The 14,632-nt window shown below is 38.5% G+C and overlaps 2 protein-coding genes across 5 annotated transcripts in view; both read right to left on the bottom strand.

The window, feature by feature from the left end:
* Positions 1 to 269: 269 nt before the first annotated feature.
* On the bottom strand, positions 270 to 14,284 carry LOC121883116. Of its 4 annotated transcripts, XM_042391528.1 has the most exons (6): positions 8,457 to 8,542; positions 6,973 to 7,030; positions 6,621 to 6,736; positions 5,209 to 5,344; positions 2,655 to 2,770; positions 270 to 1,484 (listed from the first exon to the last, which is right to left on the bottom strand). In XM_042391528.1, the coding sequence occupies exons 2-6, from the start codon at positions 6,988 to 6,990 to the stop codon at positions 1,085 to 1,087; spliced, it is 786 nt and encodes a 261-aa protein (XP_042247462.1). In that variant the 5' UTR covers positions 6,991 to 7,030; positions 8,457 to 8,542; the 3' UTR covers positions 270 to 1,084. The 4 variants fall into 4 exon arrangements, with proteins under 4 accessions (XP_042247462.1, XP_042247464.1, XP_042247463.1 ...); XM_042391530.1 differs by lacking the exons at positions 6,973 to 7,030; positions 8,457 to 8,542 and adding an exon at positions 13,825 to 14,284; XM_042391529.1 differs by lacking the exon at positions 6,973 to 7,030 and having other exon boundaries at positions 8,339 to 8,542.
* Positions 9,149 to 14,632, bottom strand: part of LOC121880743 — a 29,811-nt gene continuing 24,327 nt past the window's right edge. The window contains exons 3-5 of the mRNA XM_042388239.1: positions 11,416 to 11,534; positions 10,069 to 10,414; positions 9,149 to 9,217 (exon numbers count right to left, since the gene is read on the bottom strand). Coding sequence (XP_042244173.1) covers positions 9,149 to 9,217; positions 10,069 to 10,414; positions 11,416 to 11,534 — 534 coding nt within the window. The remainder of the gene's footprint in view (positions 9,218 to 10,068; positions 10,415 to 11,415; positions 11,535 to 14,632) is intronic.

The raw sequence follows: 14,632 nt of genomic DNA, 5'->3' as shown, positions 1-14,632 counted from the left end.
AGGCTGAACTGTTTGGCTTAACGAATTCAAAGTATGTTCAAACAGATAATAGTACAGTAGGAGTTCCCAAATGATTGACACACAGACAGACCAGAATGATGCTGAGCCGAGCTTTAATCAGAAAGAGCAGAACATCAGAGGATTTGATAATGTGTTACAGAAGTATAGAGTGCAATGACAAACAGTAAATACTGAAAATACTGATGTTGATTAACATTAAACAAACTGTTCTCCTTTGATTCAATGAAATACCATAATATATACTCACTATGATTTGGGGAAAAAATGGAAAAACCTCTTCTTTACCTTCATTGAATTGAAGATCACATTTCCTGTAATTGGTCAGGTGAAATGGCTGGATTTAAAACGAGATACCAAAGCTCTATTTTGCAGATTAAACATACCAAAAAACATAACATTTCAAGTTTTTGTTTGTTTGTTTGTTTGTTTAACTGTGATTGTAACACAGCAAATTAACTAGTTTGGGTTTTCAAGTCCATACCCATGTTACTACATAAAACAGGAGTGTATATTCATCCTATTTTTATTTTTTCAAACTTTGCAGCAATGTCTCTTTTTCAGTTTGTTTAGGCAGGTGGAGAATAAGTTTTAAAATCATGACACATGTGATGCTTAAACCTTCAGTCATTGTCAGAAATGAATTAAGAACCAGAAAAATAAATTCTTATTTAAATTCTTAAAATAAGTTTTTATTAAGCATAGAGTATAGTTTTGTTTCAGTAAGCTTTACTGGGCTGCTGGTTCTTCAATCATGGAGGCCACCAGTAGTTTCCTACCCCCAAAACAAGCCGGGACGTCGTTTTTTACGTTTGCTACTTCCGCTGCTACGCCTGCCACCTCTGCTACGCCCGCCACTTCTGCCATGCCCGCCACCTGCTCTACGTTTGCGCCTGGTCACTGATTTGTCACCTATACCCTGTTCTTGATTTGACGTGCCTTCATTTGCAACACACGAGGGTGTAACATCTCCACCTGAGGAGCAGCTGGTACACTGAAAAGGATCATCTCCAGGTTTATAACAACGGAATATGTTGTCAAGTCTGAATTTAGAAACCCCAAGTTGTTAAAAGGATTCAGCCCGTTGAGACGTGTCTTTGGCAGCAACGTCGACTACTTTAGAAAACACGAATGCATAACCACTCCAATTCTTAATGACATCATTAATCTTGTCAGCGACAGTGCCCTCATTTTTGCTTGTACACGTCAGACCACATGGGGATTCTTCAGAGTAGACAATGAGGAAATTACCCTGACTGCTTGTAATGAGGGGTTGTATGTTTTCTAAAACATTTAACACTGCCCCTGATGCTGCAACCACCCTGCTGCCTCGGTACACTTGACCCTGTGAGACACTTTGTTTCACTTTGTCTGCTGGGTCGTCCTGGAAGACTTCCTGAAGATTAGTTGGGTCTTGGTTCTGTGGGACATTCACAGCCAGACTGAAGGTGTCACCTAGCGCATACCTGTCCAAAATAAAATGTTACATTAAATTTAATGAGTATCTTTGGTTCATGTGGTTTAGCTGTAAGTATAGATTGAAAAGTGAGAAGTGTAGATACACAGGGACCTGGATGATAGGTTCAGAATCATAACGGATTGATGAATGGAAAATAGAAAAAGAACTTGATGTGTAGACCTCAACATTTTTTGTTTAAAGCTCCTGTGGTACCCAGCCATGGTAAAATCATCTTCACAGTCAGAAAAGAAGTTCAGCAACAAGGATTGTGTACTGAGTCTGGTATAAACAAGTCTGGTAGCTGATGTACGTGTTGTACTCTCAAGCGCCACTGCAATTACTGCGGAAATTAACATGTTTAAACTGATAGTGAAAGATGTGATGTTTGTATTAATCACGGTGGTCCGATGCAGGCGACCTGTGTGAATGTGGAAGTTTTTCAGTCTCTAAACACTAGTCTGAATTATGAATTATGATGTAGGCTTTGTGAAAAAAATAACATTAATGTAGCCGCTCATGAAACCCATCCAGAATGACTTATCACCAGCTTATGATGCATTTTAATCAAAAGAAAAGTATAATTTAAGCTAATACAACATTTTTAAACACGGAATTTGGGTTAGGAAACGTCCCACCAAGCTAGCAAGAGCTCAGTAAGGTGGCAGCTCAACATCGGCCCTGTGTTTGCAGATCGTGCAGTCTTTAGCAGTCAGAGTGTGATCAAAATATGAGGATTTAATGGATGTTTATGAAAATATGTCAAATAAGCTTGTGTCCAGCAGGAAAACTTTAGAAATGAACAATATTTACATAATCAACGGTTCTGTGTTTTTCAGTGAGATGGAAGGAGTGGACACATTTTTAAGAATATTTAATTGGTTCATTAAACTATTTTGTGAAAAAACAAACCAGTAGCAAATTATTATTCAAAGTAGAGAGTATTTTTTATGTCTAAAACATTTTGGATCTTTAAGTTTAGTAAATTAAAGCTTTTATTTTAATGGCATTTGATGACTAGTTTTACAGGATCTCTGGCAGATTTCTTGCTCTACAGTCACGTTTTTGCTGGATTTTCAACAACCTCATGGAAAATTCTGTAATAGGAGTCACATATAGCAGCTGCTCTAGCCTCAGCAAATATGAATGAGATAAAATAGAGATAATAGAATAGACTCACTCATTCTTGATGCCTTTGACAATACTTGTTAGCCAACTCTTGTCCACAGCAGCCAAACTGTTCCCAGTAGACAGGAAGAAGACCAGCACCACAGCCACCCAGTGCAGGCCAGCCATCTGCACACAGATCACATTCATTGACAGTATTGTCACAAAATGGATAATACACAGTTACAGTAATAAGACCTAAACCAAGATCATGATAAACCTTAAGTTAAAATTCTAAAGAAATAACTTATAGTTTGCAAGCAGGTAGATGAGTCTGCTGCAGGTGTTTAGCCCATTTTTACACAATATTAGATAACATTCCTAATATTTTTGCAGAGACAGTGTCTCTGGAAAGGATGAATAAATTAGAGCTGCAAGCAGTGTTGAACGGGCCCTCGTGCCTCCGCGCACATCAGGCTGCAATTGAAAGGCTTCTGTGACGGGCATGTAGATGTCTTCAGACCTGGGCTGTTTTCAGACAGTGCAAGAAGGAGATAAACATCACTTCCTTTGTCCACTATTTTGCCTGCTGCTGGGGCTGCTTTGCTGAAATTTTGTGGGGGGCGCTATTCAGCCAGTTTGCATCACTGATGGAATATTGTCATGTAGATGTGTTCAGGCTGGGAGAAGTTTGGTGCAGACTGGAGCATTTACAATAAAATTATAGCAACTTCCTCTGTCATGGCAAAACATCAAATCTCAACGGTGTGAGGATCAGAATTTTCTGAAGGGTGAGACATGTCTGTCTTGCTCACACCTGTGTCATCAAAATTATTAAGTTTTGGGTCCATTCACTTGAATTTCAATTAGTAAATTGAAAACTCTGATGAGTTTGTTGTGAATTTGTAAAACAAATTAATTTCCTAATTTTCATCAAGTCTGTTTTTAGAAAAGTAAAGACTTTTAACCCACATGACCTGGTCAAAGTTTGATTGAAATGACAATAAGTAACTGCAGCTGGACACAGTAAAATACTCATATATTTGAACGGAGAGTGTGAGCGAACTGCTAGGTGCTCGGGCCCTAATAAAGGAGAGATACAAATTTTAGTTAATTTTAGTTTTAATTTTGATTTTATTTTTCTACAGCATTTCATTTTATCACTAAACTGTCACCCTCATTCCATTTTTTCCTTCCCCTCATAGGTCATCCCCACTACTGAATTATACATATAAGACCTATAATTATTGTAAAATAAAATGATAATAACACCAAACTTCATACAAAGTTTGTATATAATATACTGTATGTATATATAGACCTTTCTGCTGTATCCTACGAAAATGAGCTGCATTCGAATTCAAATGTTGGACAAATTTGAAGATTTGTCCAACATTTTAGTTTATGACCATGTTCCTGCAAAACTAAATGCTAAGACGCTAAAGTAAGATGGTGAACATGGTAAACATTATAGCTTTGTCATTGTGAGCATGTTAGCATACTGACATTAGCATTAAGCTCAAAGCACCGCTGTGCTTAAATACACACAGCTGCAAACATGGCAGCAGATTCTTAGTCTTATTATTAGGCACAATGAGTCTGTCTCAGGTTCTAACAAATCTGTTTCTGCTGAATCACAGCTTTATGCCCCCTCCTTGGCCCCGGCCCCCTCTTCTACCTATGCCCCCTCCTCCTCTGCCTTGGCCCCCTCTTCTACTTATGCCCCCTCCTTGGCCCCGGCCCCCTCCTCTACCTATGCCCCCTCCTCTTCCGCCTTGGCCCCCTCTTCTACCTATGCCCCCTCCTTGGCCCCGGCCCCCTCTTCTACCTATGCCCCCTCCTTGGCCCCGGCCCCCTCTTCTACCTATGCCCCCTCCTTGGCCCCGGCCCCCTCTTCTACTTATGCCCCATCCTTGGCCCCGGCCCCCTCCTCTACCTATGCCCCCTCCTCTTCCGCCTTGGCCCCCTCTTTTACCTATGCCCCCTCCTTGGCCCCGGCCCCCTCTTCTACCTATGCCCCCTCCTTGGCCGCGGCCCCCTCCTCCACCTATGCCCCCTCCTCCTCCACCTTGGCCCCCTCCTCCACCTATGCCCCCTCCTCCTCCGCCTTGGCCCCCTCCTCTTTCACTGCCACCCTGACCAAAATGACCATTTCCATTGCCTTGTTGAGGCTGTTGGACTTGAACACAATAGTCTGCAACTTGATTATCACTGAGGCAGCTGGTGCACTGCATCTGACCACGTGCTCTGTGACATCGGAATATGTTGTCTAGACCGATTGACCCTTGGTTAACCTGGTACGTCCCAAGCCGCTGAAGGGCTTCACGTCATTGTTGATCAGTATTGGGCTCACGATTTTTGGGTATGAATATTTTAGAGAACACAACAGCATAACTAGTCCATTGCCGAATGTGATTTATTCTTCCGAGAATGTTCTCCCGATGTGCTTCGCTTGAACATTTTTCAACACACGGGGAGGCGTAAACATAGAAAAGCAATATATCGTTAGCATTACGACTGTTGTCCAAATGGTTCAAGTGGTCGACAACACGTGACTCTGCATGATCAGCTCCTCCATTGGGCCGTTTCAGAACTTTAGCCGCAACCACCCTGCTGCCGATGTACACCTCATCATTGATGATCTTATTCGTCACATTGTCACCAGGGTCACTTGTGAAGACTTGCTGAAGGATTTGGTCAGTGTCTTGGTTCTGGTTCTCTGGGATGCTTACAGCCAGACTGAACATCTCATTTATTCTGTACCTGCCAGAAGTAAAAAAAAACATACACAACATGACACTATGTATCTTAGATATTTTGGTGCAGAACACAATATGAGTTGATGATTTGTAAGGCAGTAACCTAAGTTGACCACTAAGTGGCACCCTTGCTGTCTTTCTGCCATTTACTCTGTGGAGAATGCATCATTTCTCTGTTTGTCCTCTGCAGGACACAGTAGAGCTGAAGTTTCTTCCATTTAAAAAGTGGCACCCTTGCTGTCTTTATATATATATATATATATATATATATATATGTGTGTGTGTGTGTGTGTGTGTGTGTGTGTGTGTGTGTGTGTGTGTGTGTGTATTATACTATAGAACAGTATTACTAGCTATATTATCTATCATAAAGTATAAAGTAAAAGGCCTTTTTCAAGTAGTTAATGATTAACAATACAGAGGTTTAAGTGTCATATCAATTTGTTTTGTTATATTACCATTAATATAGAAAGCACAATCAAGTTTACAACAAAATCAGAGGTTTTCCCCTCTGGCTTAATGTTTTTCTGGGGTTAGAAACATATTTTCACTCCTATTGTACCTCTCTGACACAGTGTCTGAATACATCCTTAGGTGGCAAAATTCAGTGACTTTATTTAACATGTCCTTTAATTTTATACTAATTTCCAGGAAATTTGCAGGTATTTAATGGTTAGGTTTTAGGACATTTTACATAGGATGGCACAGTTTGGTACAAATTATATAAAAACCAAACAAATAAACAGAAGTGTTATGTTGGTTTAGTTGGTAAGTATTCATTCATTAGTTTTGGGTTCATACATAATTGTTAATTTGCAAAAACTCTTAATAAATTAGACTCTTAACTCTTTAACTGACAGAATATACTCAGTTTTCAGTGTATTGTTTAGTGTGTCAAACCACATATTAGGTTGTTTCTTAAAAACTCTATAATGAGCACATTTCCTGTATGATACCAAGTTACATCCCCCTTTCAAAAAATGCCCTAACAATGAACACAGCAGCTACTTTTAGGAAATTACTGAAAAAACCTAATGTGCTAATATGAAGTTTGACACAAAGAACTACACACTGAAAACTAAAGACTTGTCAAAAGTCGAATTTATCAAGACATTTTGCAAATTAACAACAAACCCAAATATAAAGTGAAATAAATCATTAAATACCTTCAAATTACTCTGAAGATTTCCAGGAAATTAGTATAAAATTAAAGGATCTGTAAAATAAATCGTTACCCAAAATTAAAAAATTTTCAGCCAATGAATAAAAAGTTAACTCACTCTCCCAAGATGCCATTTACAATTCTTGCAAGCCTGTTCTGGTTCACAGCAGCCAAACTGTTTTCAGCAGACAGGAAGAAGGCCAGCATCACCGTCACCCAGCACAGGCCAGCCATCTGCACACAGACCAAGTTAATGAGCACAATGATGATACTTTTAACAAAAAGTATCCTCATAAACATGAGTAAAACAGGGCTAATCATAATAACAAGGAAGTATAGTAGTAAATATAGTCTTCTCTGTTATTAAACACAGGATACGTCACTAACCTACAGTATATAGTTTCCACATTTATTAAATTTTGGCTTTTCATATTTAAATGTAATATATTAAAATGTGCAAAGTAAGACACCTTTAAGTTAGAGTTCATTCATTCATGTTCAGTGAGGGTACTGCAAATCTGGAAATATCTGCTGAGAAATTAGATAATAGTCATTAAAGCCAACATTTAATTTTCTACAATCTAACTTTTAAATAAGTAGAAAGTACTTTCTATTAATTTTAGTGAATATCAATAAAGCCATGAAACCGTCTTGTTGTAGTCCAGACCTCTGAACAGACACTAGATGTAAATGGATAATTATGCACTCTGAGATGAAAGGGAGGCTTGAATTTTCCACCCATTACTTTTGCAGATTGTGCAGGTTATGCAGCAATGGAAAGAAATTAAATACATTTATTCAAGAACTAAAAGTACTTAGGTACAATTTTGAGATACTTGTACTTCAGTTATGTATTTCCATTTCATCCTACTTTTTACTCCAGCACATTAATTTGACAGTTGTAGTTACTTTTCAGTTTATCATTTAACACGACAAAAACATATGATGAGCTCATAAAACACAACACATTGTCAAAGATTACATCAGTGGCTCACAACCTTTCTGGCTTTCATACAAACAGTGTCTAGTTGTTGCCCCTTTTCACGTTTCAGATGTCTATGAGTGGTTAGCAGTTCCACCAAAAAGACATTTCATCTCTAAAGTTGGGTTGAGATGGTAAACTGCATTATCGCTATAATGCAGTATTTTGTAATTGTTATACTGGTACTTTTACGTAAGTAAAGGATCTGAATACTTTTTCCACCACTGAGGTTCTGGCAGAAAAAGTCCTCTCATGTTGATCTCCCCGGGAGTTCATCAGCCACACCCCATCAGTTCTTCTGGTTTGTTCTCTACACCCCTGCATCTGTGCGCATCTCACTACAACATCACTTGGAAACCTGACTTTCTCTGGTTCTGAACACTAGTGGGACAAAAATGTAAAGTTTGGCCTGATGGTGTTGCTAGAGGAAAGGCCATAATCAGCTAATCTGATCGACTGCACTTAAGGGACGGGTTCACAATTTTTGTCTTAAACCAGCAGTCAGGTGTAAATTTAAATGCTCAAACTGAAAGCTTAAATGGTGAAGATGAAATTGAAAATATTCTGTGTTCTGATGTATAAACAGCTGCAGATCTGTGTGTCAGGTGGTGAAGAGGTCGGGTGGTTAGTGATGTTGGACCCTTATGTGGGAGACTTCAAGATCTGATATGATAAACTTCTGTTGCTACAAACGTTTATTCAGGAAAAACCTATTTTAACATCTTTTTATTCAAATACAAATACAAGTTATTTTGCTGCCTCAGAGAATTAAATGAAGAATCCAAAGGCAGCAGAATAAATGACTAACTCTACATAATCATAACTGAATTAATGTGATAATAATTAATAAAAACCTGTGGCTGTAAGTCAGCAGCCTAATGAGCCGTCATATCTTTGTAATTTCAGCAGCAGATCTGCCAAAGAAGAAGCAAATAACATAAAGCACAACAAGAGTGGCTACTGTTACTGTACAGTCATGTAAAGTCTGTTCATCTTCCAGCATCTGTCTCAGCAGTGAGGCTAGCTCTGGCTTTGCCACTGCTAGCAGCCAATGTGGATGTTAGAGCACAGTGTGCTTCTTCTTCTAGTTCTCACTGTGCTCTGTAGCAGTCAGCTCCACCTGCTGTCCATAAAGAGCTTCTGCACCCCGGCCGTTTCAAACCCTGCCCTCCAGCCTTTGGGCCACTCCTCCTCATTGACAGACAGCTTGAAAAGCCAAATGTTGAATGCCAAATGGAAAAGATGAAATTTAAAATGCCAAATGGTAAAGTGAAAATAGGCACCACTGTCACATTTCACTGCAGACAGATGCTGTTAATGAAGGGCAGGCTGTTAAATAATGAAATATAAAACAGAGTGAACTGTTGGCTCACAGATTCAACACTTTTTAACAGATAACAGTACTGTTGTTCAGGAGTTCCCAGATGATATAAATAAAGACAGACCAGAATGATGCTGAGCCAAGCTTTAATCAGAAATGCTTTACAGAATGATGGAGTACAATGACATGAGTACATGAAACCTCCTTTTTCCTTATTTCACTTTACTAAAGTAAATACAGAATGTTACTATAAACTGGTAACTACATGAAAATGATCAATAACCTTCAGTGATAGTTTCCTATCAGCTCAAAGTGACATGAGGGGTTCAATTCAATGACTCTCTCAATGGTAAGAGAAGGCACAAACACTGCCGGGGTCAGAGGTCACATCCTCTGTGAGTGGTTGGGTGAACTGTAATTTAGGATTCAAGACAAACATACCAAGATACAAATCTGTAGATTAAACAACCACATATCAAACCAGCCAAACATTTATTTATTCTTTTCAGTCTGTGGCTTTTTAATTAGAGTTGAGTCAACACATCTACTCACCCAGCACCAAATCTCTAATTTAATTTTATTTATTTTTTAATTTAATAGAATAAATTATAATTATAAAAATACATTTGTGATCTGTGTAACACTTATAAATAGAAAATTGGAAAACTGAGTTCAAATTTTCAAAATGTTATTTCATCCATCAGATCAATGTATAATTAAGAATTAGGAACTGTTTTTGAATTTATTTTTTAAATCAATGGATTGTTGGATAGAAAAATGTAAATATGAAAATCTGATAATTTCTGAATAATTCAAACCAATGACAGAAAATTACCTCAAAGCTGAGTCAGGTTTACCAGTAAAAATGAAAGTAATGAAAATGCTGAAGAGCAGCTTTGCACAGTGCAGATAATCTTGAGGGTGAGGGTGTTCAGGTTTTAACGAATCCATTTGATCTGAATCATTTTGGTCCCCAGAACTTTTCTACTCTCTGACACCTCTACCTCAACCCCTGCTGTGGCTGGGACAAGTTTATGCATTGTAATCAACGCATTTCTTTGTAACCTCTCCACGGCTGGAGCAGTTAACACACTGAAAACCAGTGTACGCTTTTGGGTCATAACAGCGAAATACGTTCTGAAGACCCCCAATAGAGATCCCGATATCCTTGAGGGCCATTTTTAAATCTTTTTCATTAATCTTGTTCTCTTCTCTTGCCTCTTTTTTTTTACCGGGCCAGAATACATTTTCAAACACAAATACACGGTTCCCCCATTCCCCTCCTCGAATCACAGCTTTAATCTTGTCAATGATAGTATAATTGCTCTTTGGATTTGCACAATGACGATAACATGGGGAGTCACTAGCAAAGATGACCAACATATCACCTTTTTGGTTTACCAGATGTAAGTCTGTCAGAAGACGCGACTCTGCATGAACTTTACTATGTTGAAGTTTTAGGGCGAAAGCTAGTCTGCCAGTTTTGTACAATCCATATTTATTAATCTGCTTTATGTTGTCCTGTGTTAGTTGCGGCACTTTCTGTGGGTTATATGGGTCATCCCTGGGCATGCTTACAGCCACACTGTACACTCCAGTTATCTGGTTCCTGTCAAAAAACAACATAACAACAGAAAATGTTTAGTAGAGGGGCATCCTGATGGCCTAATGGTTAAGACCTGTTGTTTCTTTTTCTATCCCTTTTAAAATACAACACATTGTTAAAGATGAAACCAGTGGTTTCCAACCTTTTTGTCTTTTGACGTCTTACAAAAAGCAGTGTGTAGTCGGGGTCACATTTCACATGTCTATGAGTTGTTAACAGCTCCACCAAATAGTGATTTTTCCCTCTAAACTTCTCACATGCTTTCATTTCAATAAATGTTCAAATGATCCAATATTTCAGCAAAAATCAAAGATTAGAGAAAAAGTCCAAAAACTGAAAACAGATTTGTGTATCAGAACTTTGTTTTTTCTTCTTTCCTCTTCCATTAATCATCTCACGACCCCTCGGATTTATCTGCTGACCCTTTGGAGGGGCCCGACCCCTAGGTTGGGAACCACTGGACTAAACTAGCTAACTGTATATAAAGTAGTGTAAACTAGCTCCACCTCCAGCAGCTACAACAGTAACATGCTGCTCTAACACTGATGCTTCAGTATTAATAATCTAATGATGTCATATATAATAATATATCAGTCAGAGGGACCAAACCACTACTTTTACTGCAATACTTTAACTACATCAAGCTCATAATACTTATGTACTTTTACTGCAATACATTTTGTTGCTAATACTTATGTAGGATTTCTATGCAGGAAATATATATATTATAGTGCTGCTTACACATTGATGCAACAGTATAATGTTTTCATAATATTTAGTATATATATGTCATGGGGCAGATTTTCTGCTAAATAATTACTTTTACTTTTTAATACTTTAAGTAAACTTAACTGATAATACTTCTGTACTTACTTAAGTTGTATTTTTTAACGTTGTGTATTAATACTTGTACTCAAGTAATGGATCTGAGTTCTTCTTCTACGACTGCACAACATAATAATATCGGAAACATTTTTCTGAAACTTAAAAGGATGTTGACTCACCCCTTGAGATTCCTTATCTGTTGTATAAGAGGAGCCAGCTTGTTCTGGTCCACTGCAGCCAAACATCCAGAAGACAGAAAGAAGGTCAGTGTTACAGTGATCCACCACAGGTTGGCCATCTGCAAACAAACATTAATAATAGAGCACATTATCATTACTAAGACCCCAACAGCATCTAAAGTCACATTGAAATTCCCCTAAAATTAGCCCTTGTTCTCTCTTTTCTCTTTCAACAGGGAGAAAAACAGCTGCAGCATTTTCTAAACATACTGTCATACAAGTTGGGAACCAGTGGGGTGGGAAACCTGTTGTTGCCCTGTGTCACATCCTGCCCTTAAAACCAGAACACAAACATTTACATTCTCACCTTGCTTGCTACTGTTTCATGCTATAATACACACACATTGTCATTGTTATACTTAAATCCAATCTGTTATCCTCCAGCGTATGTCTTTTACCTTTGAGATCGATGTCTGATGGATGCTCTGAAGTCGTCCACTTCTTCTGTGTTTGAAGGTAAAGTGTTGCTGCAGTGAACACAGACAGAGAGAACAGACACTTTTAAAGAGAAGAGAAGGACTATGGTCAAACCCTTTAGAGTGGTGCTGTACCCTTATTTGAAAATTCAAATTCTTGCTCTTGAATTTATTCAGAACTGAAGATTAAGAACAAGAGACGATAAGATGCTATCAGTGAAGGGAGCTTTGAAGTTAGACTGACATGATAACCCACAACACCCCTCTATTTGTAGGTTTCTGGAGATGTAATGTGTATCCTCGGAGCCTGAGAAACTTAGAGGCTGTTTTTAATGCACTGCATGGGAACATACATCACCTTCTGTGCAGGATGACAGCCTCCAACCACTGGTGGGGCAAAAATGTAAAGTTTGGCCTGAGGGTGTTGACAGAGGAAAGGCCATAATCAGCTAATCTAATTGACTGCACTTAAAGGACATCTTCACAATTTTTCAAGTCTGTTTTAAAACAACAGTCAGGTGTCCATATGAACAGTGAAAGAGGTTTTCCTCGCTGTAATCATTCCTCCTGTTCATACTGGATATTAAAAGATCCTTCAAATGTGCTTTCAATGTAAGTGATGGAGGCCAAAATCCACAGTGTGTCCACACAGTCATTTAAAAGTTGATGTGAAGCTTATATAAGGCTTCAGCAGTCTGAGTTAGTCATATCAAGTGGATATCTGACACATTTACAGTCTTTTTAACATCAAATTCCCTCTTTGTGTTTCCTCGGACAGTGTTTCCCTGTTGAGCTGCAGGTGGAAGAATAGTAACAAAAAGAGGGACTTTGGCACTAAAAAGACTGTAACGTTGAAAGATATCTACTTGATTTGACTCATTTGGACGCTGAAGCTTCATATTAGCTTCAGATAAATTTTTAAATACATTTTTGCACAGAAGGAGGACTGTGGATTTTGTCCTCCATCACTTACATTGTAAGTGCATTATGAAGGGATCTTCTAATGGTCAGTATGAACATGAGAAATGATTACAGCAAGAAAAACATGTTTCACTGTTCATTTGGGCTCCTGACTGTTGTTTTAAGACACACTTGAAAAACTGTGAACCCGTCCTTTAAAGATCAGCTGCACTTAATGCTCAGCTGAGGTTGTCACGTTATGGTATCAGCACATTAAAACGCTTACAGTTAACCTTTCAACATGCTGCTTTCAGTGTATAATGTTTGACATGCTAACACGATAGAAGGGCTGTAATTATGCGTACTTCACGTAGTTGTAGGGCTGTTAAAGGTCAGCACCAATAGAAAGAGAGTGACGCCCGCACACTTACTCCAAAGCCAGTTATTATTAAAAATTTGAAAAATAAATTAAAAATGTTAACATGGTAACGTGCTAAAGTAGATTTATCTGTCTTTGGAGTTTGTAGTTTGCTCCTTTGTGAAGGATGACAGCTGTTGTCAGTTTGGATCACAACAATTACAATGACTTCAAACCCAGAGCCCAAAAATGTCAGAATGTGCCAATATATCCAAACCATATAAACATCTCAAACCATTCCCACAGCATAACCCATTTCTCCGCCATTGAATATAGTATGTTACACACACTCATACTCTCATATACTGCTTCCTTGTCATGCTGTCGCCTCCTCATAGAGCCCTGTTGGGTACCCACAGTGTTTATGGATAACATCAAGATCTCCAGATGACAGGATTTTTAAAAATAATAGCAACCATGGCCAGTCTGGACTTCCATACCGTTTAATGTGACTTGATAAATTTTTCTTAAAAAATCATTTGAAATTTTTGCAAGGTGTCAGGAGACGTTAGACTCAATTAAAGTTGCATAATTTGAGTTCTAATTTGCACTTGAGCTTGTTGCTACCTTCCTCTTTGGAGTTAAGATAAATACAGTAAAGTGAAAATTTTTTACCTCCTTTGCTGGAGAAAGATGTCTGATGGAAGCTGTTCACTCTGTTTTCTTCTCAGTGTTAGGAGGGACGGTGCTGCAGTGAACACAATAAAGAGGAAGGGGCTTTTTTATAGAGGAGAGGTTGACCGTGGCCAAACACTCAGAGTGGCACCATGCCCTTATTTGAACATATTTTTCAAATATTAGAAAGAAGGAAGAAGACAAGAGAGACATTCTGCAGTTTGATTTAGGAAGTTAAATGACAGAAAAACCTCAATACTCACTAACAGTAAACAGCTACCACCATGTCCTTTCCTCACAAAGTTGTAATGGCTAACGTTCTACACGCAAACAGTTACCTACTTACACAACCAGCAGAAATGAAGCAACATTAGCATTCATTTGGAGTCCAATATTCACTCTCATTTTAGCTCTAATTTAGTCTCCATGAAGGTGCGTTGCATTCACCAAAGAAAGAAAAACCTGGAGGCCTCATCTTGTAATTATGAAAAGATCTGATAGTTACGAGAAAATATCCGTATCTTGTAATTATGAGACAAGGTTAAGGTGGTTATGAATCATTGCTGTTTGAGAAGTCAGAGGCATGACAATAATTAACTCATGACACCAAGACTGACACAATTAACTCAATCCTAAACCCTGCTGCTACTGGCCCTGTGCCCTTTTTCATCAGTAAAATTAATAACCTCCGATCTGTTATTTCACTTCCATCATTTTCTGTCAAAACTGGACACCTCTCCTCCTCGTCTGCTCCCATCACCTGTGGAGAACCTCAAGGCTCCATTTTAGGGCCCATTTTATTCACCTT

The sequence above is a fragment of the Thunnus maccoyii genome, chromosome 2 (genome assembly GCF_910596095.1).
Source record: "Thunnus maccoyii chromosome 2, fThuMac1.1, whole genome shotgun sequence".
Taxonomy (NCBI): domain Eukaryota; kingdom Metazoa; phylum Chordata; class Actinopteri; order Scombriformes; family Scombridae; genus Thunnus; species Thunnus maccoyii.
Note: the sequence above shows the minus strand (reverse complement) of the source record. Positions and strands in the feature narration are given on the sequence as shown.